The 22,402-nt window shown below is 42.3% G+C and overlaps 1 protein-coding gene across 1 annotated transcript; it reads right to left on the bottom strand.

The window, feature by feature from the left end:
• Positions 1-4,056: 4,056 nt before the first annotated feature.
• On the bottom strand, positions 4,057-13,601 carry LOC109905914 (histone-lysine N-methyltransferase PRDM9). Its single transcript, XM_031789674.1, has 10 exons — positions 12,769-13,601; positions 12,229-12,357; positions 10,858-10,955; positions 10,362-10,517; positions 10,135-10,234; positions 9,896-10,027; positions 7,005-7,276; positions 6,283-6,350; positions 5,841-6,031; positions 4,057-5,426 (listed from the first exon to the last, which is right to left on the bottom strand). Exons 1-10 carry the CDS (start codon positions 12,848-12,850, stop codon positions 4,405-4,407), a joined length of 2,250 nt encoding a protein of 749 aa, XP_031645534.1. The 5' UTR covers positions 12,851-13,601; the 3' UTR covers positions 4,057-4,404.
• Positions 13,602-22,402: the final 8,801 nt, after the last annotated feature.

Here is a 22,402-nt window from a genome sequence, read left to right on the forward strand (position 1 = left end):
TAGAGTTGAAGACTAGAGCCCTGTATTAGAGTTGAATACTAGAGCCCTGTATTAGAGTAGAGGACTAGGGCCCTGTATTAGAGGTGAGGACTAGGGCCCTGTATTAGAGTAGAGAACCAGGGCCCTGTATTAGAGTAGAGGACTAGGGCCCTGTATTAGAGTAGAGGACCAGGGCCCTGTATTAGAGTAGAGGACTAGAGCCCTGTATTAGAGTAGAGGACTAGGTCTATGTATTAGAGTAGAGGACTAGGGCCCTGTATTAGAGTAGAGGACTAGGGCCCTGTATTAGAGTAGAGGACTAGGGCCCTGTATTAGAGTAGAGGACCAGAGCCCTGTATTAGAGTAGAGGACCAGGGCCCTGTATTAGAGTAGAGGACTAGGGCCCTGTATTAGAGTTGAGGACTAGAGCCCTGTATTAGAGTATAGGACCAGGACCCTGTATTAGCGTAGAGAACCAGGGCCCTGTATTAGAGTTGAGAACTAGAGCCCTGTATTAGAGTTGAAGACTAGAGCCCTGCATTAGAGTAGGAAAATGTTTGCCAACTCCTTGAGTGGCCTCCAACAGATGCACCACACACATTACCATGTAATACAAACACACACTATACACACACACACACAATACACATACACACACATACACACTTGAAATAACTTATATTATCTATCCTGATACCTAGTGACTTTAACCTGCCTTGAAGTCGGAAGTTTACATACACCTTAGCCAAATACATTTAAACTCAGTTTTTCACAATTCCTGACATTTAATCCAAGTAACAATTTCCTGTTTTAGATCAGTTAGGATCACCACTTTATTTTAAGAATGTGAAATGTCAGAATAATAGTAGAGAGAATGATTTATTTCAGCTTTTATTACTTTCATCACATTTCCAGTGGGTCAGAAGTTTACATACACTCAATCAGTATTTGGTAGCATTGCCTTTAAATTGATAAACTTGGGTCAAATGTTTCAGGTAGCCTTCCACAAGCTTCCCACAATAAGTTGGGTGAATGTTGGCCCATTCCTCCTGACAGAGCGGGTGTAACTGTGTCAGGTTTGAAGGTCTCCTTGCTCACACACGCTTTTTCAGTTCTGCCCACACATTTTCTATAGGATTGAGGTCAGGGCTTTGTGATGGCCACTCCAATACCTTGACTCTGTTGTCCTTGAAACACTTCTTATGGCTGAAATCCCGTTAATGGGATCGATTTGACAACATATACAGTGAAACTGCAGGGTGCCAAATTCAAACAACAGAAATCTCATAATTTAAGTTCCTCGAACATACAAGTATTATACTCCATTTTAAAGATACACTTGTTGTTGATCTCACCACAGTGTCTGATTTCAAAAAGTCTTTACGAGGAAAGCAAACCAAACGATTATGTTAGGTCAGTGCCTAGTCACAGAAAAACACAGCCATTTTTCCAGCCAAAGAGAGGAGTCACAAAAAGCAGAAATAGAGACACAATTAATCACTAACCTTTGATGATCTTCATCAGATGGCACTCATAGGACTTAATGTTACACAATACATGTATGTTTTGTTCGATAAAGTTCATATTTATGTCCAATAACCTTATTTGAAATTGGTGTGTTATGTTCAGAAATGCATTCTCAAACAAACATCCGGTGAAAGTGCAGAGAGCCACATCAGTTTACAGAAATACTTATCATAAATGTTAATGAAAATACAACTGATATGCATGGAATTAAAGATATACTTCTCCTTAATGCAACCGCTGTGTCAGATTTTTAAAAAGCTTTATGAAAAAAGCACACCATGCAATAATCGGAGTACAGCGCTCAGGCACCAAAACAAGCCATACAGATACCCGTCATGTTGTGGAGTCAACAGAAGTCAGAAATAGCATTATAAATATTCACTTACCTTTGATTATCTTCATCGTAATGCACTCCCAGGAATCCCAGTTCCACAATATTGTTTGTTTTGTTCGATAAAGTCCATCATTTATGTCCAAATACCTCCTTCTTATTTGCGCGTTTAGTTCACAAATCCAAATTCACGAGGCGCAGGCACTTCAGTTCAGACGAAGTTCAGACGAAAAGCCAAAACATTTATATTACAGTTCGTAGAAACATGTCAAACGATGTATAGAATCAATCTTTAGGATGTTTTTAACATAAATCTTCAAAAATGTTTCAACCGGACAATTCCTTTGTCTTTAGAAATTAAAAGGAACGCAGCTCGCTCTCACGGCCATGTGCATGTCTTAGCTCATGGTATTCTGCCAGACCTTAGTCAAACAGCTCTTATTCGCTCCCCCTTCACAGTAGAAGCCTGAAAGAAGGTTCTAAAGACTGTTGACATCTAGTGGAAGCCCTGGGAAGTGCAATCGGACACTGTATCTTGGATAGGCAAAGACTTGAAATCCTACAAACCTCAGATTTCCCACTTCCTGTTTTGATTTTTTCTCAGGTTTTTGCCTGCCATATGAGTTATGTTATACTCACAGACATCATTCAAACAGTTTTAGAAACTTCAGAGTGGGTGCCAGGTTTCATCCAGAAGTGATGCTTGGCATTCAGGCCAAAGAGTTCAATCTTGGTTTCATCCGACCAGTGAATCTTGTTTCTCATTGTCGGAGAGTCTTCAGGAGCCTTTTGGCAAACTTTTTATTGATGAGTGATTTCCATATGGCCACTCTACCATAAAGGCCTGATTGGTGGAGGGCTGTAGAGCTGGTTGTCCTTATTGAAGGTTTTCCCATCTCTTAGTCACCTCCCTGACCAAGGCCAGCTCTAGGAAGAGTCTTGGTGGTTCCAAACTTCTTCAATTTAAGAATGATGGAGGTCACTGTGTTCTCGGGGAGCTTCAATGCTGTAGAAATGTTTTGGTACCCTTCCCCAGATCTGTGCCTCGACACAATCCTGTCTCGGAGCGCTACGGTCAATTCCTTCAACCTCATAGCTTGGTGTGACCTCATATATACAAGTGTGTGCCTTTCCAAATCATTACCAATCATTTGAATTTACCACAGGTGGACTCCAATAAAGTTATGTAAGCATCTCAAGGATGATCAATGAAAAAAGGATGCACCTTGGCTCAATTTTGAGTCTCATAGCAAAGGGTTTGAATACTTATGTAAATACTGTATTTCTGTTTTTATTTTTATTTTTACATTTGCACACAAAAAATAAAACCTGTTTTGATTTTGTCATTATGGGGTATTGTGTGTAAATTGCTGAGGATTTTTAAAATTGTATTTAATCCATTTCAGAACAAGGTTGTAACGTAACAAAATGTGAAGGCACTGTACCTCAAATAACTTATCTATCCTGATGCCAAATGATTTTACCCTGCCTTCTGGAAAATATCTACCTCAAATGCCTTATTATTATCTATCCTGATGACTAATGACTTTACCCTGCCTTCTGGAATATATCTACCACAAATACCATATTATTATCTATCCTGATGCCGAATGACTTTACCCTGCCTTCTGGAAACTTTATTATCAATCCTGATGCCTAGTCACTTTAGTCCACTGACTGCAGTTGGTGGGGGTACTGGAGGACTGGAGTTGTGAAACACTGGAGTAGGGGATCAGTTTTGGACCTGGTCCTAGATTACCACTCCTACTTTAGAGAAACTGTGAATCCAGGGATTGGACTTTAATTGAAGGGATTATTTGGGGGAGAAAAAAACATTTTATGCAAATCTACCATTTAGCAGCAGCCCTCCTGCAGTAGGTATTCAAGTGTTTTTTATTCAAAATAGTTTAGATAACTGAAAGGTGTAATTAAATGATTGATATTAATTGAATTCATGGTCAAATTAAATTACTTTTATCAAGATCCAGATTTAAGCAATTTAATAAGCAAAGTTAATAAGTGTTGGCGGGCTGAAGAGGGGCTTCTAGTACCTGAAGATGATTAAACATGGATCATCAAAGTTTAAATGTACTCATGGAATGCAAATCATCATCATTATCAACAGTGAATTCATGGAATGATAAGGATGAAGGAAATGAGTGAATCCTCTGGGTGAGTTGTTAATATCTGACACTAAATACACAAGATGGACACCAGAGTAAAGAAATACATTTTATTATCACATAAAAATGGATTAAAACATTGTCATGTTTATAACTTGGGAGATATTCATTTCAGTTTAAAAATAATTTACTTAATAGTTCATGTTTATACACATGAATGTATGTAAGATTTCATACTATAAAATACGATTCATACATTTATGTGTATTCAATTCTATTACAATGACACAGTACTTTGAGATAATTAAAAAAGTGTTGACAGTTTGATGAATATCATAATTTCTATCCAAACAGTTCAACAGTGTCTATATAATGACGCATCATTCATGTTTCATGATGAAACATTACTCTTCTATTAAATCACTGTCCCAATGTCAAGAGAATCTAAAGTTCCACTTCTTTACTCTTTTTACAACACTGGTGTCTCTTTAGATATCCTGACTGACTGAAACTCTTCCCACACAAGGAGCAGTGAAATGGCTTCTCTCCTGTGTGAGTGAGCTGGTGTGTTCTGAGATAACCCCCTGTAGTGAAACTCTTCCCACACTGAGAGCAGTGAAATGGCTTCTCTCCTGTGTGAGTGAGCTGGTGTGTTCTGAGATTACCCCCTGTAGTGAAACTCTTCCCACACTGAGAGCAGTGAAATGGCTTCTCTCCTGTGTGAGTGAGCTGGTGTGTTCTGAGACTACCCCCTGTAGTGAAACTCTTCCCACACTGAGAGCAGTGAAATGGCTTCTCTCCTGTGTGAGTGAGCTGGTGTGTTCTGAGATTACCCCCTGTAGTGAAACTCTTCCCACACTGAGAGCAGTGAAATGGCTTCTCTCCTGTGTGAGTGAGCTGGTGTGTTCTGAGACTACCCCCTGTAGTGAAACTCTTCCCACACTGAGAGCAGTGAAATGGCTTCTCTCCTGTGTGAGTGAGCTGGTGTGTTCTGAGACTAATCTCTTGACTGAAACTCTTCCCACACTGAGAGCAGTGAAATGGCTTCTCTCCTGTGTGAGTGAGCTGGTGTGTTCTGAGATTACCCCCTGTAGTGAAACTCTTCCCACACTGAGAGCAGTGAAATGGCTTCTCTCCTGTGTGAGTGAGCTGGTGTGTTCTGAGATGACCTCCTGTAGTGAAACTCTTCCCACACTGGGAGCAGTGGTTTGATCGTGGCTTGTCCATCTCGCTCTTTTTCCTGGTGGGAGCTGGGTTGGAGGAACTTGAGGTGGTTCCATGGTGCTGTGTTGAGTTGCTGGAGGACATGAGATTCTCTGATCTGATCTCTCCACTCCTCAACAGTCTGACATACTCATCATGGTGACTTCTCTTTATGTGCTTGTGGAGGAAGATCTGAGAGGTGAAGGAGAACGGACAGCCAGAGCACGAGAAGATCTGGACCTCGGACGACTCAGCGTTCACATCTGAGAGAGATGAAGGGGAGAGAGAAAGAAAAGAAATCAAGATCACAAGGTGCATGATCATTATTGTTCCAGACAACTTGACATGAACAGAGAAAACTCAGGACCAGTATAATAATACACCACAGAAATCATATTTAAAATCAATGAGTTTCAATTGAGAAATTAGTAATAATGAGTATGAATGAGTAACAATAGAGTAATAATGAGTAATAATGAAGTAATAACGTGTATGAATGAGTAATAATGGCATAATAATGAGTATTAATATGTAATAATGAGCAATACGGAAGTAATAATGAGTATTAATGAAGTAATAGGAGGTAAAAAGAAAATGATTGTAAGGGGAGTGAAAAGAGGAGTGAAAAGTAAGGGCAGAGACAGGGATGAAGAGGGGATGAAGAGGGGAGAAATGACCTTTAGCAGAGCTCTTTTTGTCCCAGAGGTAGTCGAAGACAATGCCCAGGTCTCTGGCGTACTCCTCTCCGTACCAAACCAACAGCTCCTCTCCAACAGCTATGGGCTTACAGCAGCGGTACAGAATCCCTCCTCTGTACTGGAAGGACACCAGATTCTGCTCTTCTTCACGACGAGCACAGTTCACATACCTGAGAAGAGAGAGGGAGAGACAGAGAGCAGTAGGGGGTTAATTATGTACAAGAGATTGAGGTCTTCAAGTAGGTGCAGTGGTTCCTCGCAATGGTGGAATGACGCAATTTACCACAATCTGCCACCACCTACCACAAAGTGTTGCGGCATAAAGCTCAAAACTTTGAATTGAGGAACCACTGTAGGTACAGAGAGCAACAGAAGGAGGAAGAGGACTGTGAGACTTCCTCTGTACTTCAGTGTTGCTCACCTCATCCAGTTGGAGTGAGTGTCTCTCCCAGCATCGATGTAGTCGTCCCAGTGTCTGCTCTTGTTGATCTGAGGAAAACAACTATTCATATTTAGTTTATTTTTGACCCCTTTTTCTCCCCAATTTCATGGTATCCAATTGTTTTTAGTAGCTACTATCTTGTCTCATCGCTACAACTCCCGTACGGGCTCGGGAGAGACGAAGGTTGAAAGTCATGCGTCCTCCGATACACAACCCAACCAAGCCGCACTGCTTCTTATACACAGCGCGCATCCAACCTGGAAGCCAGCCGCACCAATGTGTCGGAGGAAACACCGTGCACCTGGCAACCTTGGTTGGCGCGCACTGCGCCCGGCCCGCCACAGGAGTTGCTGGTGAGCGATGAGACAAGGACATCCCTATCGGCCAAGCCCTCTCTAACCCGGACGACGCTGGGCCAATTGTGTGTCGCCCCACGGACCTCCCGGTCGCGGCCGGTTACAACAGAGCCTGGGCACGAACCTAGAGTATCAGATGGCACAGCTGGCGCTGCAGTACAGCGCCCTTAACCACTGCGCCACCCGGGAGGCCCCTCATATTTAGTTTTGATCAGGTTGGAAAAAATTAAGAACAGCCCAATGACACACAGTACGTACGCGCACACACACACACACACACACACACACACACACACACACACACACACACACACACACACACACACACACACACACTTCTCTCACCACCCAGGAGTAGCCACTCTCCATGGCTTGTTCCTTGTCTGTGATCTCTCCTTCATAAGGTCCATAGTGGGCTCCTGCAGGCACAGTGTTTCCATGGTTGAACACCCCCAGTCCTGCTTCAGGGATGCTTGATGTCCTGATCTCCAGGCCGGACGGGAGGGTGAGTCTGGCCCTGTCAGAGGTTCCTAGAGGGGCAGGGATGTCCGGGACGAAGAGGGGAGGACCATGAACCCCACACTCCTCCATGAAGAAAGACTTGCAGTCCTCACAGTCTGGGAGAGAAAGAGAAACAGAACATGTTAAACATCAGTTATTATGATGATGATGATGAAGACATGCATTCAAAATGTTAAAAAAACAGCTAGGTTGAGTGAAAGAGAGCACACAAAAAACGATTCATACCTCAGCTTAAACATCAGCGCCACATGTAAGCTGTGAACGATCTGAGAGACAAGGCAAGAAGGGTCGTCTATGCCATCAAAAGGAACATAAAATTTGACATACCAATTAGGATCTGGCAAAAAATACTTGAATCAGTTATAGAACCCATTGCCCTTGATGGTTGTGAGGTCTGGGGTCCACTCACCAACCATAATTTCACAAAATGGGACAAACACCAAATTGAGACTCTGCACGCAGAATTCTGCAAAAAAAAATATACAAAGTAAAAGACCAAATAATGCAAAACAGAATTAAGCCGATACCCGCTAATAAAATCCAGAAAAGAGGCATTCAATTCCACAACCACCTACAGAGATGAACCCTAAGCAAGCTGGTCCTAGGGCTCTGTTCTCAAACACAATTGTATTTTTATTTAACTAGGCAAGTCCGTTAAAGAACAAATTCTTATTTACAATGATGCCTCCCGGGGAACAGTTAACTTGCCTTGTTCAGGGGGAGAACAACATATTTTTACCTTGTCAGCTCAGGGATTAATGCTAGCTAAGTTGCTAGCTAGCATTAAACTTATCTTATAAAATCAATCAATCATAATCACTAGTTAACTACACATGGTTGATGATATTACTCGTTTATCTAACGTGTCCTGCATTGCATATAATCGATGCAACGCTGGGGGATGATTTAACAAAAGTGCATTTGCAAAAAAAGCACAATCGTTGGACCACTGTACCACTCACACAGGAGAAAAAGGACTGTTGTTGCTCCAATGTGTACCTAACCATAAACACCAATGCCTTTCTTAAAATAAATACACAGAAGTATATATTTTTTAAACCTGCATATTTAGCTAAAAGAAATCCAGGTTAGCAGGCAATATTAACCAGGTGAAATTGTGTTATTTCTCTTGCGTTCATTGCACGCAGAGTCAGTGTATATGCAACATTTACTGCCGCCTAATTTGCCAGAATTGTATGTAATTATGGCATAACATTGAAGGTTGTGCAATGTAACAAGAATATTTAGACTTATGGATGCCACCCGTTAGATAAAATACGTAACGGTTCTGTATTTCACTGAAAGAATAAACGTTTTGTTTTCGAAATGATAGTTTCCGGATTCGATCATATTAATGACCAAAGGCTCGTATTTCTGTGTGTTATTATGTTATAATTAAGTCTATGATTTGATAGAGCAGTCTGACTGAGCAGCAGCTCGTAAGCATCCATTCAAACAGCACTTTCGTACGTTTTGCCAACAGCTCTTCGCAAGCACAGCGCTGTTTATGGCTTCAAGCCTATCAGCCTAATGGCTGGTGTAACCAATGTGAAATGGCTATCTAGTTAGCTGGTTGTGCGCTAATAGCATTTCAAACGTCACTCGCTCTGAGACTTGGAGTAGTTATTCCCCTTGCTCTGCAAGGGCCGCAGCTTTTGTGGAGCGATGGGTAACGCTGCTTTGAGTGTGGCTGTTGTCGATGTGTTCCTGGTTCGAACCCAGGTTGGAGCGAGGAGAGGGACAGAAGCTATACTGTTACACTGGCAATACTGTAGTGCCTATAAGAACATCCAATTGTCAAAGGTATATGAAATACAAATGGTATAGAGAGAAATAGTCCTATAAATACTATATTAACTACAACCTAAAACCTCTTACCTTGGAATATTGAAGTCTCATGTTAAAAGGAACCACCAGCTTTCATATGTTCTCATGTTCTGAGCAAGGAACTGAAACGTTAGCTTTCTTACATGGCACATATTGCACTTTTACTTTCTTCTCCAACACTTTGTTTTTGCATCATTTAAACCAAATTGAACATGCTTCATTATGTGGCACACGCTCCAGCAGGTATATCTCTCTAGTTTCTATTTTGCACATTCTTCCATTGCAAAACTACCATTCCAGTGTTTTACTTGCTATATTGTATTTACTTTGCCACCATGGCCTTTTTGCCTTTACCTCCCTTCCCACCTCATTTGCTCACATTGTATATAGACTTGTTTATACTGTATTATTGACTGTATGTCTGTTTTACTCCATGTGTAACTCTGTGTCGTTGTATCTGTCGAACTGCTTTGCTTTATCTTGGCCAGGTGGCAATTGTAAATGAGAACTTGTTCTCAACTTGCCTACCTGGTTAAATAAAGGTAAAATAATTTTTTGGGAGGCTAAATAGATTTTTATTGATGTATTATATTAAGTTAAAATAAGTGTTGTAATTGTCATTAAAAATCGTCCGATTAATCGGTATCGGCTTTTTTTGGTCCTCCAATAATCGGTATCGGCGTGGAAAAAGCATAATCGGTCGACCTCTAAATACACCCATATTTATGCTTATTTATTTTCCCTGTGGTACTTTAACTATTTGCACATCATTACAACACTGTATATATATATAATATGACATTTGAAATGTCTTTATTCCGAGAGAGATAGATAGAAAGCGATAGATACACAGAGAGAGACAGAGAGACAGAGAGATAATGACTCACAGAGGTAGTGATCATCTTTGGGGACCTCCTCCTCTGTGTAAGTGATTCTTGGTCTGTCTCTCAGATTTCTGCTGCGCTTGTATGTGTTCAGCTCTGCTTTCTGCCTTTCCAGCCACTCTCTCTTAGACAGGCCTGGTACAAACACAAAATAAGCTATTTTCTCTGAAGCCAAATGAAACAAACGGGTTTTAAATCACCATATCAAACTCTAACAGTCTATTCTTGTCTGTCTCTGTTACCTGAGGTTGATGGTTTGGGGTGCAACAAACAAGCCCCTTGCTTTGTGGAACTCCCTGCCTCCCCTCCACTGGTGCTGGGGGTCGCTTCACTCTGACCCTCCTGGAAAGAGACAAGAGGAGAGTTCAAACTGACCACTTGGTCTGTGTGTCATCGTCATCTTTGATTTGAAACAACATGAATGAAAATATATTGTGTGTTGTGTTATGTGTATGACAGTAACACACACCGTGGCTCCTAGCCCCTCCTGTACTCCACTGTGGGTGTCTGCTGGGCTGCCGTCTCTGAGGAAGGCCACTTCTTCTTCTGTCAGCTCCTCCATTAATGGCTGGACGGGTTCTGTCCCCATATTACTGGGTCCTGCCTCCTCGCCACTGGGGGGCTGCTGAGGACCAAAGGAGAGGGTGGGACAGAGCGTTATATGACAAATATGACAATGATGAACAGACAGAGTTGTCAGCCCTCTTTATCTACAGTAGAGCAATTACATACCAAACATGATATACATGTTGAATTCAGGGCTGTAACACAACAAAATATGGAATAGGTCAAGGGGTATGAATACTTTCTGAAGACACTTTATAACCATAATTTAATTAATTGGTTCACACTTCACAGCTCCAGTCATTGACAGGACTAGTATCTGCTAGCGTAGTGAAGAAGAGAAACAAAAACTCACAAGATGTATTACATGCACCTGTGCAGGTGTTTTAAAAAACAGTTACCTGTACTGTAAGTGTAGCAGGTGTGGCTGGTTTGTCAGGCTGAGGGACTCCCTGAGATGCTGCTGGTCTCCTGGTTGGGCGTCGGAAGCTCCGGGATGCTGTGGGGAAAGAAAATTAATATAAGTCCTACCTAGCTACTAACAGACCTCTTCTATTAGGGATGTCAAACGTTCAGCCTGCTGCACAAACCTTAACCTAGAGCGCCTGGTTAAATTGTCATTAGGACCATTTTTTATTAATCTCTGAAACAAGATTCTCTGGTCTGATGATACCAAGATTGAACTCTTTGGCCTGAATGCCAAGTGTCACGTCTGGAGGAAACCTGGCACCATCCCTACTGTGAAGCAGGGTGGTGGCAGCATCATGCTGTGGGGATATTTTTCAGCAGCAGGGACTGGGAGACTAGTCTGGATTGAGGGAAAGATGAACGGAGAAAATTACAGAGAGATCCTTGATGAAAACCTGCTCCAGAGCACTCAGGACCTCAGACTGGGGCGATGGCTCACCTTCCAACAGAACAACGACCCTAAACACACAGCCAAGACAATGCAGGAGTGGCTTAAGGACAAGTCTCTGAATGTCTCTGGAAAATAGCTGTGCAGCGACGCTCCCCATCCAACCTGACAGAGCTTGAGAGAATCTACAGAGAAGAATGGGAGAAACTCCCCAAATACAGGTGTGCCACGCTTGTAGCTTTATACCCAAGAAGACTTGAGGCTGTAGTTGCTGCCAAAGGTGTTTCAACAAAGTACTGAGTAAAGGGTCTGAATACTTATGGAAATGTGATATTTCAGTTTTTTTTTGTTTTTTTATTATAAATTTGCAAAAATGAATAAAAACCTGTTTTTGCTTTGTCATTATGGGTTATTGTGTGTAGATTGATGAGGGGGAAAAAAACAATTTAATCAATTTTAGAATAAGGCTGTGATGAACAAAATGTGGAAAAAGTTAAGGGGTCTTTATGAATGCACTGTACACAATATTCCTATGTTTTTTGAGCCGCGTTAGATTTAACAGGACATACAACCTGATATTCGATGAGTGATAAGGTACTGTTTTGGCGATCCCGTATGAAAATGAAGCACTCCAAAATGTAAAAGAATGTGTTCTGCAGGTTGTCCTCTAATAAGTGATGGAAAAATATCTCCAGCTTCCATGTATCTGGGTAGGTCGTACCTGTCTACTAGTCTAGTGGTATCTGGGTAGGTCCTACCTACTAGTCATACTGAGTAGTCATACTGAGTTAGTTTCCTGTTTCTCTCTTGATATTCAATAAGCATCATAGACTAGTATTAACAGGCCTTCGCTAGCCCTCCCTTTCTACTAACATGATACGTCTTATAACAGCCTCGTTTACTACTACAGCTCTACCTGGTGGGCATCTCTCCAGTCGAGGGGTCCACTCATCCTCCTCTGAGTCGCTGGGTGCAAAAAGCGGAGCAGTGTTCAACAATTTAGGCCTGCTTCTCCTCATAAACGCAGGTACTGGGGAGTTCAGCCCTGAGGGACACATTAGCACACACAGTAGATTCTCTGATCAATACAACACAGAGAGAGAGGTGGAGCAGTTTTGCGGGGACCAGCAAGGTCTGAGCAAAAATGTTGATGTTTTACAGTGAATTTCCTGTCATTCTAAAAAACAAATGCCAGGGCTTTATTGTGTTCATATTCATATGCTATAAGGGGAGGGGGAGGTAACCTCCAGGGTATTTTGGAGGGATGAGGCCCTAAGAGAAACCACGCCTTGCGGGAGCTGCTGGTTGGGTATGTGGTATGCCAGTGAGTAGAGACATGGCACAATACAACACAAAGGCAGAGAGACTCCTCTATGACAGGAGTTTAAAATAAACGAAAGTAATACTGATAAATGTCAAATGTCCTTTTGTCTCTATTCAAATCTCGGACACTTACCTATAGTAAGCATAGCCAGGTGGTTCCTCTTCAAGTTTCTGTACCGCACTTTCTCACATTTCACTAGATGGGTCCATTCCATCTTTGAGAAATAGGTCTTCAAATCATGGAAATCATCCTAGTGCGAGTCCACAGGTGTATGACATTGGCCCAGGTATAAATGCCACAAGCAGGAATCACCTGAACATCTCAGATAGCTACATAGCTAGATAGGTGGCTAAATGTTATAATGTTAGTAACGTTAAGTTACCTCTCCATCATCAGTATCTTTGATTATGCCAGTTAGTTACCGTTAGCTGATAGGATAGCTAGGCATTTTTCAACTCACCTCATCCGAAGAACTCATCCTTGCCTGTTATTGTCGTCCCTGAGGTCCTTTGACCCTGAACTTGTAGCTACAGTAACTTATTGCTAGTCAAATTCGAAATATAGGAAAATTGTTAGCTAATATCATTATCAACTGTTAATTTGTCAGCAAGTTGCTAATTTAACTATTTTGGTAAACTAGCTAAAGTTAGCGTTACCCTTTTAGCTAGATAGCTACCACTAGCTATACATTTATTTCAGTACAGTAACGTTGAAGTAGCTAGTTAATTTAGCACTGGCGAACCTGTTGATGGTAATTTAGCTAGCTACATTACCGAGCTAACAAATTATTCTAAATATAGCCGATAAAATAGCAATGTTGTACAATGTTGAGCCTGTTATTCTTGTTAGTTAGCTAAATTACCTGCCTTTTGAAAACGTTGTTTGGGGAAAACTTTAAACTGAGGTAAATTGTGAGAGCAACTGAGCACGAGAACTTCTGGCGCCAAACATACAACCGCGCGAAAGAAGGTGGAAAATCACTGACTGAACTAGCTCTGCCCAGGTTTCCCTGGTGCTGCAAGACGCCGGGATTTCTGGAGTCGACTCCGACTTCTGTGGTTGAGTTCATTGGAGTCGACTCTGGCTTCTGTAGTTACATTCATTGGAGTCGACTCTTGTTCGACTCTCAGAACACGCTGAAGCGGATGTGTACACACAACCAACCTAATATTGCAGAGTCCTACTAGGAATACTGCGTTTACGTTCTAGAGGACTGGCATGGTGCATGATGCTGACCATTTGCGTATTTTGTTTGAATATAGACGGTGAAATGTAGGAACTATAATTTTTCAGTGATATTTCTACTGTGCTCTGCTTTGACGGATCCCATGAGATGATGCTGTGATTAACCTATTATTTGCTATGTTATACCCCTATTCGGACGGATATTACTAGAGACGTTGGTTTTGTAATTATTATCCAAGCATGTGCGTTATTCCAGATGATTTTCACACAGTATTCGTTTTCCAAACTGCCCCCTGTAATTCTTAATTTGTTGAAATTCAAATCAAATTGTATTGGTCACATACACATTTAGCAGATGTTATTGTGGGTGTAGCGAAATGCTTGTGTTCCTACCACCAACAATTGAATTGACTCCTATTGATAGCCCCTACTTTAGTGAACTTGAGTGAGACATTTTATTTATTTATTTTTATTTTACCTTTATTTAACCAGGTAGGCAAGTTGAGAACAAGTTCTCATTTACAATTGCGACCTGGCCAAGATAAAGCAAAGCAGTTTGACACATAAAACGACACAGAGTTACACATGGAGTAAAAACAAACATACAGTCAATAATGCAGTATAAACAAGTCTATATACAATGTGAGCAAATGAGGTGAGAAGGGAGGTAAAGGCAAAAAAGGCCATGATGGCAAAGTAAATACAATATAGCAAGTCAAATACTGGAATGGTAGTTTTGCAATGGAAGAATGTGCAAAGTAGAAATAAAAATAATGGGGTGCAAAGGAGCTAAATAAATAAATAAATAAAAATTAAATACAGTTGGGAAAGAGGTAGTTGTTTGGGCTAAATTATAGGTGGGCTATGTACAGGTGCAGTAATCTGTGAGCTGCTCTGACAGTTGGTGCTTAAAGCTAGTGAGGGAGATAAGTGTTTCCAGTTTCAGAGATTTTTGTAGTTCGTTCCAGTCATTGGCAGCAGAGAACTGGAAGGAGAGGCGGCCAAAGAAATAATTGGTTTTGGGGGTGACTAGAGAGATATACCTGCTGGAGCGTGTGCTACAGGTGGGAGATGCTATGGTGACCAGCGAGCTGAGATAAGGGGGGACTTTACCTAGCAGGGTCTTGTAGATGACATGGAGCCAGTGGGTTTGGCGACGAGTATGAAGCGAGGGCCAGCCAACGAGAGCGTACAGGTCGCAATGGTGGGTAGTATATGGGGCTTTGGTGATAAAACGGATTGCACTGTGATAGACTGCATCCAATTTGTTGAGTAGGGTATTGGAGGCTATTTTGTAAATGACATCGCCAAAGTCGAGGATTGGTAGGATGGTCAGTTTTACAAGGGTATGTTTTGCAGCATGAGTGAAGGATGCTTTGTTGCGAAATAGGAAGCCAATTCTAGATTTAACTTTGGATTGGAGATGTTTGATATGGGTCTGGAAGGAGAGTTTACAGTCTAACCAGACACCTAAGTATTTGTAGTTGTCCACGTATTCTAAGTCAGAGCCGTCCAGAGTAGTGATGTTGGACAGGCGGGTAGGTGCAGGTAGCGATCGGTTGAAGAGCATGCATTTAGTTTTACTTGTATTTAAGAGCAATTGGAGGCCACGGAAGGAGAGTTGTATGGCATTGAAGCTTGCCTGGAGGGTTGTTAACACAGTGTCCAAAGAAGGGCCGGAAGTATACAGAATGGTGTCGTCTGCGTAGAGGTGGATCAGGGACTTACCAGCAGCAAGAGCGACCTCATTGATGTATACAGAGAAGAGAGTCGGTCCAAGAATTGAACCCTGTGGCACCCCCATAGAGACTGCCAGAGGTCCGGACAGCAGACCCTCCGATTTGACACACTGAACTCTATCAGAGAAGTAGTTGGTGAACCAGGCGAGGCAATCATTTGAGACATTGCAGCCAAGATATTGCAAAATACAGCATTCGATGCACGGGGCAGGAGATGCCTACAAATTCCTGGCTATGCCCCTTCCATGTCTCTCTCTCATGCTAGCTTGCTCTTCTTTGTTGTAAAATGCAAGAGTTTGTGTTCTCTAAATAGACTACAGAAAAGTGTTTCCTTCCTAGAGGAATCGAAGCTTGACACCCAGAAATGGGAGTCTAGGAATCTATTATTTTGGATTCGACTCCCCACCTCTAGTTGCAACTTGCCAGTGTTGCTGTTGTTGTTGTCCATGGCGCTGACAGTCCAGTCAGTATGTCTCTTCATTATCTGATAGAGCTCAACGGTTGACTGTTTCTACGTAGAATTATTAGCTATACCCACAATGGTCTAAAATAGGTTTCTGAAATGAATGACTATTCAGACATAAATCCATTGCTTTTAGGCTACAGACTACTGGACAGATTTTATCGCACCAAGACACAGGGGAGGGAAAGGGGATACCTGGTCCATTGCACGACTGAACTCATTCAACCAAAATGTCTTTATCCCAACTCGGAATCAGAGAGGTGAGAGGACTGCTTTAATGGATGTCATTGGCACACCAGGAGCAGTTGTTAACTGTCATGCTCAAGGGAAGAACAGCAGAAAGCGATGAATTATAGGCCTGTATCTATCCTCTGTGTAACATCAAAGATCCTGGAGAGAATTGTCCATGAGCAAATGTATGAATATGTTAACAAACAGGGTCTAATGTCATATTTTCAGTCGGGTTTTAGAAAAACATACTCCACTGATTAATGTCTACTTTACTTAAGTGACTTCATCAGGAAAGAGATTGATGAGGGAAATCTGGGTGGAATGGTACTGCTTGACCTACAGGGCCTTTGATACAGTTAACCACTGTCTCCTAATCTCCAAACTGGAGGCACTGGGGTTAAGCAGTATTCCTCTAGGCTGGGTAAAGTCCTATTTAATCAGGAAGGGAGCAAGTAGTAGAGGTTAATGGTTCACTGTCTCAGGCACAAACCAATGAGTTGTGGCGTTCCGCAGGGGAGCCTGCTTGGGCCTCTGCTGTTTTTATTGTATATTAACGATATGAAAGATGCTTGTTCTTGCCGTCTTTTCCTTTATGCGGATGACTCTACACTTCTGGTGTCTCACAAAAGTAAAACTATGTTGGAGAGCATAATTAGCACAGAGCTTACTAACATTAGCAAATGGCTTGGAGATAATAAGCTATCTCTGCACTTAGGGAAAACTGAAGCAATTATCATGGCCAATAAGGTGCTAGGGAAGGTTAATGCCAGGACAAAGTTATTGGCTGGAAAGTCCAAGCTGCTTGATAAGGACTCCATGAAAGTGCTAGCTACTGCCCTCATCCAATGCCATTTTGACTATGCTAGTACTTCCTGGTTTGGGGGCTTATCTAAACTTTTGCAGGGGAAGCTCCAGATACCCCATAATAAGCTGATCAGGGTAGTATTTAAGGTGAGTCCAGGTACTCACATAGGCAGGAGCTGCTTTCAGGAACTTAACTGGCTGCCTGTTGAGGCTAGTGTGTCCCAGATTAGACTAGGTTTGGTTTACGGGAGTATTTATGGTCCTGCGCCCAGATATCTAAGTGAATACTTTCCTCGTGTTAGGGATGCACACAATCACAGCACCAGAGCAGGTGTTGCTGATGTGTGCTTATACAGGTTCAGGAGTAATGCTGGGAAAGGTACTTTCTTGTATACTGGAGCCTCAGAATGGAATGAGTTGCCTCTGCCTATTTTTTTTTTTATTTTTTTTTATTTTACCTTTATTTAACCAGGCAAGTCAGTTAAGAACAAATTCTTATTTTCAATGACGGCCTGGGAACAGTGGGTTAACTGCCTGTTCAGGGGCAGAACGACAGATTTGTACCTTGTCAGCTCGGGGGTTTTGAACTCACAACCTTCCGGTTACTAGTCCAACGCTCTAACCACTAGGCTACCCTAGTGGTTAGACACCCAGAAATGGTGTTCAAAGCTGTCCTCTCTGGACAGCTTTGAACATAAAGTAAAAAATATGTTTGATGTCTTCTGTGCCCATATGAATAACCCCTATGATGTAACTGGAATGATGAGATAGAGGTTCTTCTTTTATGTTTTTGTTTTATTATTTCAATGTCATACTGTGTTCCATCTTATCTAGCCATCTTGTCTCAAGAGGACCACAATGGAAACAAGTCCCAGACTTTATTGTGTGTTATCCTCCATGATTTTATTCATGTGCATATATGGCTGGTTAGACTGTAGACTCTCCTTCCAGACTCACATCAAACATCTCCAATCCAAAATTAAATCTGGAATTGGCTTCCTATTTTGCAAAAAAGCATCCTTCACTCATGCTGCAAAACATACCCTCGTAAAACTGACCATCCTACCGATCCTTGACTTCAGCGATGTCATTTACAAAATAGCCTCCAATACTCTACTCAATAAATTGGATGCAGTCTATCACAGTGCCATCCGTTTTGTCACCAAAGCCCCATATACTACCCACCACTGCGACCTACACGCTCTCGTTGGCTGGCCCTCGCTTCATACTCGTCGCCAAACCCACTGGCTCCAGGTCATCTACAAGACCCTGCCAGGTAAAGTCCCCCCTTATCTCAGCTTGCTGGTCACCATAGCAGCACCCACCTGTAGCACGCGCTCCAGCAGGTATATCTCTTTGGTCACCTCCAAAACCAATTCTTCCTTTGGCCACCTCTCCTTCCAGTTCTCTGCTGCCAATGACTGGAACGAACTACAAAAACCTCTGAAACTGGAAACACTTAGCAGGAGAGCAGGAGAGCAGGAGAGCAGGAGAGCAGGAGAGCAGGAGAGCAGGAGAGCAGGAGAGAGAGAGAGAGAGAGAGAGAGAGAGAGAGAGAGAGAGAGAGAGAGAGAGAGAGAGAGAGAGAGAGAGAGAGAGAGAGAGAGAGAGAGAGAGAGAGAGAGAGAGAGAGAGAGAGAGAGAGAGAGAGAGAGAGAGAGAGAGAGAGAGAGAGAGAGAGAGAGAGAGAGAGAGAGAGAGAGAGAGAGAGAGAGAGAGAGAGAGAAGGGGGCCTGTACAGGGTGTATCCATCAGGTGTGGCAGTAGGTTGGAAGGCTAGATGGATAGCTATTGTCTTCACTCCAACAGCGCTCACCTACCACAGGCACAAAAACATACAAAATTAGGGATAGAGAGAAAGGGAGAGAGCGAGGAGAATCAAAGAGAGAGAAAGTGATGAGAAGTTGGTGTAAGAGCCCAGCCCTGTAGGCAAAAAGGCAATATCCGTCACCATGGCATTAATTATAGTCTGTATTCATTAGAGTGTCCCCCGGGGGCCCGGGTTATTATACAGGCCCCAATTAGGCCTGCGGTGAGCTAATGACGCCGGAGCCTCAGCCTGGGTTGGACAGCGAGCGATGGGAGGAATACGGAAGTATACAGGGATGAAATGCCTTCATCAGCCCTTTTCTTACCTATGCATAGTCCCTTCTCCCCCACCTACATGTACAGATTACCTCAACTAGCCTGTACCCCTGCACACTGACTCGGTACCGATGCCCCCTGTATAAAGCCTCGTTATTCTTATTGTTATTGTGTTACTTTTATTATTACGTTTTATTTTTGTCTACCAGGTAAATATTTTCTTCTTCTTGAACTACACTGTTGGTTAAGGGCTTGTAAATTAACATTTCACGGTAAAGTCTACACTTGTTGTATTCGGCACGTGACCAAAAAAAATAGATTTGATTGGGGGCCGTGTAATCTGGTGCTCTGATGTGAATAGGGGCTGTGTAATCTGGTGCTCTGATGTGAATAGGGGCTGTGTAATCTGGTACTGTGATGTGAATTGGGGCCGTGTAATCTGGTGCTCTGATGTGAATTGGGGCCGTGTAATCTGGTACTGTGATGTGAATAGGGGCTGTGTAATCTGGTGCTCTGATGTGAATAGGGGCTGTGTAATCTGGTACTGTGATGTGAATAGGGGCTGTGTAATCTGGTACTGTAATGTGAATAGGGGCTGTGTAATCTGGTACTGTGATGTGAATAGGGGCTGTGTAATCTGGTGCTCTGATGTGAATAGGGGCTGTGTAATCTGGTACTGTGATGTGAATAGGGGCGGTGTAATCTGGTGCTCTGATGTGAATAGGGGCTGTGTAATCTGGTGCTCTGATGTGAATAGGGGCTGTGTAATCTGGTACTGTGATGTGAATAGGGGCTGTGTAATCTGGTACTGTGATGTGAATAGAGGCTGTGTAATCTGGTGCTCTAATGTGAATAGGGGCTGTGTAATCTGGTACTGTGATGTGAATAGGGGCTGTGTAATCTGGTGCTGTGATTTGAATGGGGGCAGTATAACCTGGTGATCTATAAATCTTTGATAGGTAATGCTCTGCCTTATCTCAGCTCACTGGTCACCATAGCAACACCCACCCGTAGCAAGCGCTCAAGCAGGTATATTTCACTGGCCATCCCCAAAACCAACACCTCTTTTGGCCGCCTTTCCTTCCAGTTCTCTGCTGCCAATGGCTGGAACGAATTGCAAAAATCGCTAAAGCTGGAGACTTATATCTCCCTCACTAACTTCAAGCATCAGCTGTCAGAGCAGTTTACCGATCGCTGCAGCTGTGCACAGCCCATCTGTAAATAGCCCATCCAACCTAATACCTACCTCATCCCCATATATGTTTTTTGTTTTTTTTCTGCACTTTTGCACACCAGTATCTCTACTTGCACATCCTCATCTGCACATCTATCACTCCAGTGTTAATTGCTAAATTGTAATTACTTCTCCACTATGGCCTATTTATTTCCTTAACTCCTTACTTAATTTTCACACAGCGTATACAGATTTTCTATTGTGTTATTGACTGTACGTTTGTTTATCCCATGTGTAACTCTGTGTTGTTTTTGTCGCACTGCTTTGCTTTATCTTGGCCAGGTCGCAGTTGTAAATGAGAACCTGTTCTCAACTGGCCTACCTGGTTAAATAAAGATTAAATAAAAAAGTAAAACATTTGAATGGAGCCGTGTTTTCTTGTGCTGTGCTACCCCCTCTGGTAGGTTGAGGTACTACAAGGAGGAAGGGTGTTAGTGTGAGAAAGATTGTCAGGGAAGGCCATGGTTGTTGTGTGTCTGATCTTCCTGTGTCTACAGGCAGTGTCATGACCCTAACCCTTGAGAATCAAGACCTAAAACCCAGACCAGAAGGTAAGGGGGTGGTGGGGGTGTCCTTCTCCTTTAAACCTAGTCTCCATTCATTACACTGAAACTGTCGAAACATCTGTCATTGACTAAAGTCCATAAGAGTCTTCAGTAAAGTTACAGTCCCTTGAAGGACAATGATGACATCATCTTTACAGTGCCAACAGGCAACCATAATGAAAGCGAGTGAGACCCATTATAACAACGAAGACAAGAAGACTGGTCTCGGCACCAGTGTAAAGCTGCAACCTGGTCTCAGAGCATTTTGTATTATTCTGTATGTATATCCGCAATACTCCATTTAGTATGATATGTTACGTTGGTATGATACGTATTAATTTGTGGATGTCCATCTTCCATTTAGAATGATATGTTACGTTTCGTATGATACGTATTAATTTGTGGATGTCCATCTTCCATTTCGTATGATATGTTATGAATTAAATTTAGTATGATATATTAGGTTTGGCAGTAGGTTGGAAGGCAAGATGGATGGATCTGGGCAGGCTCCCTGAGGGGCAGAGGAGGTCTTCAGTCCCACTGACACAGCACATACCTACCGCATTCACACACAGACACAAAAAGTACAGAAGTACCCAATTGTCATACTTGAGTAAGAATACCTTAATAGAAAATTACTCAAGTAAAAGTGAAAGCCATCCAGTAAAATACTACTTGAGTAAAAGTCTAAAAGTATTTGGTTTTAAACATACTTAAGTATCAACATTTAAATTTAAAGTATAAATAGTTTCACATTCTTTATATTAAGCAAACCTGATGGCACGATTTTCTTGTATTTTTTGTTTACAGATAGCCAGGGGCACACTCCAACACTCCAACACACTTAATGAGTCCGCCAGATCAGAGACAGTAGTGATGACCAGGGACGTTCTCTTGATAAGTGTGTGAATTGGACCATTTTCCTGTCCTGCTAAGCATTTGAAATGTACCAAGTACTTTTGGGTGTCAGAGAAAATGTATGGAGTAACAAGTACATTATTTTCTTTAGGAATATAGTGAAGTAAAGTAAATATAAATTGTAAAGTACTAAATACAGTGCTTCAAATTATGTTGACCTTAAATTATGCCACTAAATAACCCGATTGGCTCTGGGTGAGTGGATACTGAAAGGCTAGAAAGCATCCAACCAGAACTACAGATGATATTACCCCTGTATAACGGCCCTCACCAGAACTACAGATGGTATTACCCCTGTATAACGGCCCCCACCGGAATTACAAATGGTATTACCCCTGTATAACGGCCCTCACCAGAACAACAGATGATATTACCCCTGTATAACGGCCCTCACCAGAACTACAGATGGTATTACCCCTGTATAACGGCCCTCACCAGAACTACAGATGATATTACCCCTGTATAACGGCCCTCACCAGAACTACAGATGATATTACCCCTGTATAACGGCCCCCACCAGAACTACAGATGGTATTGCCCCTGTATAACGGCCCTCACCAGA

This window comes from Oncorhynchus kisutch, linkage group LG15 (assembly GCF_002021735.2).
Source record: "Oncorhynchus kisutch isolate 150728-3 linkage group LG15, Okis_V2, whole genome shotgun sequence".
NCBI classification, from domain to species: domain Eukaryota; kingdom Metazoa; phylum Chordata; class Actinopteri; order Salmoniformes; family Salmonidae; genus Oncorhynchus; species Oncorhynchus kisutch.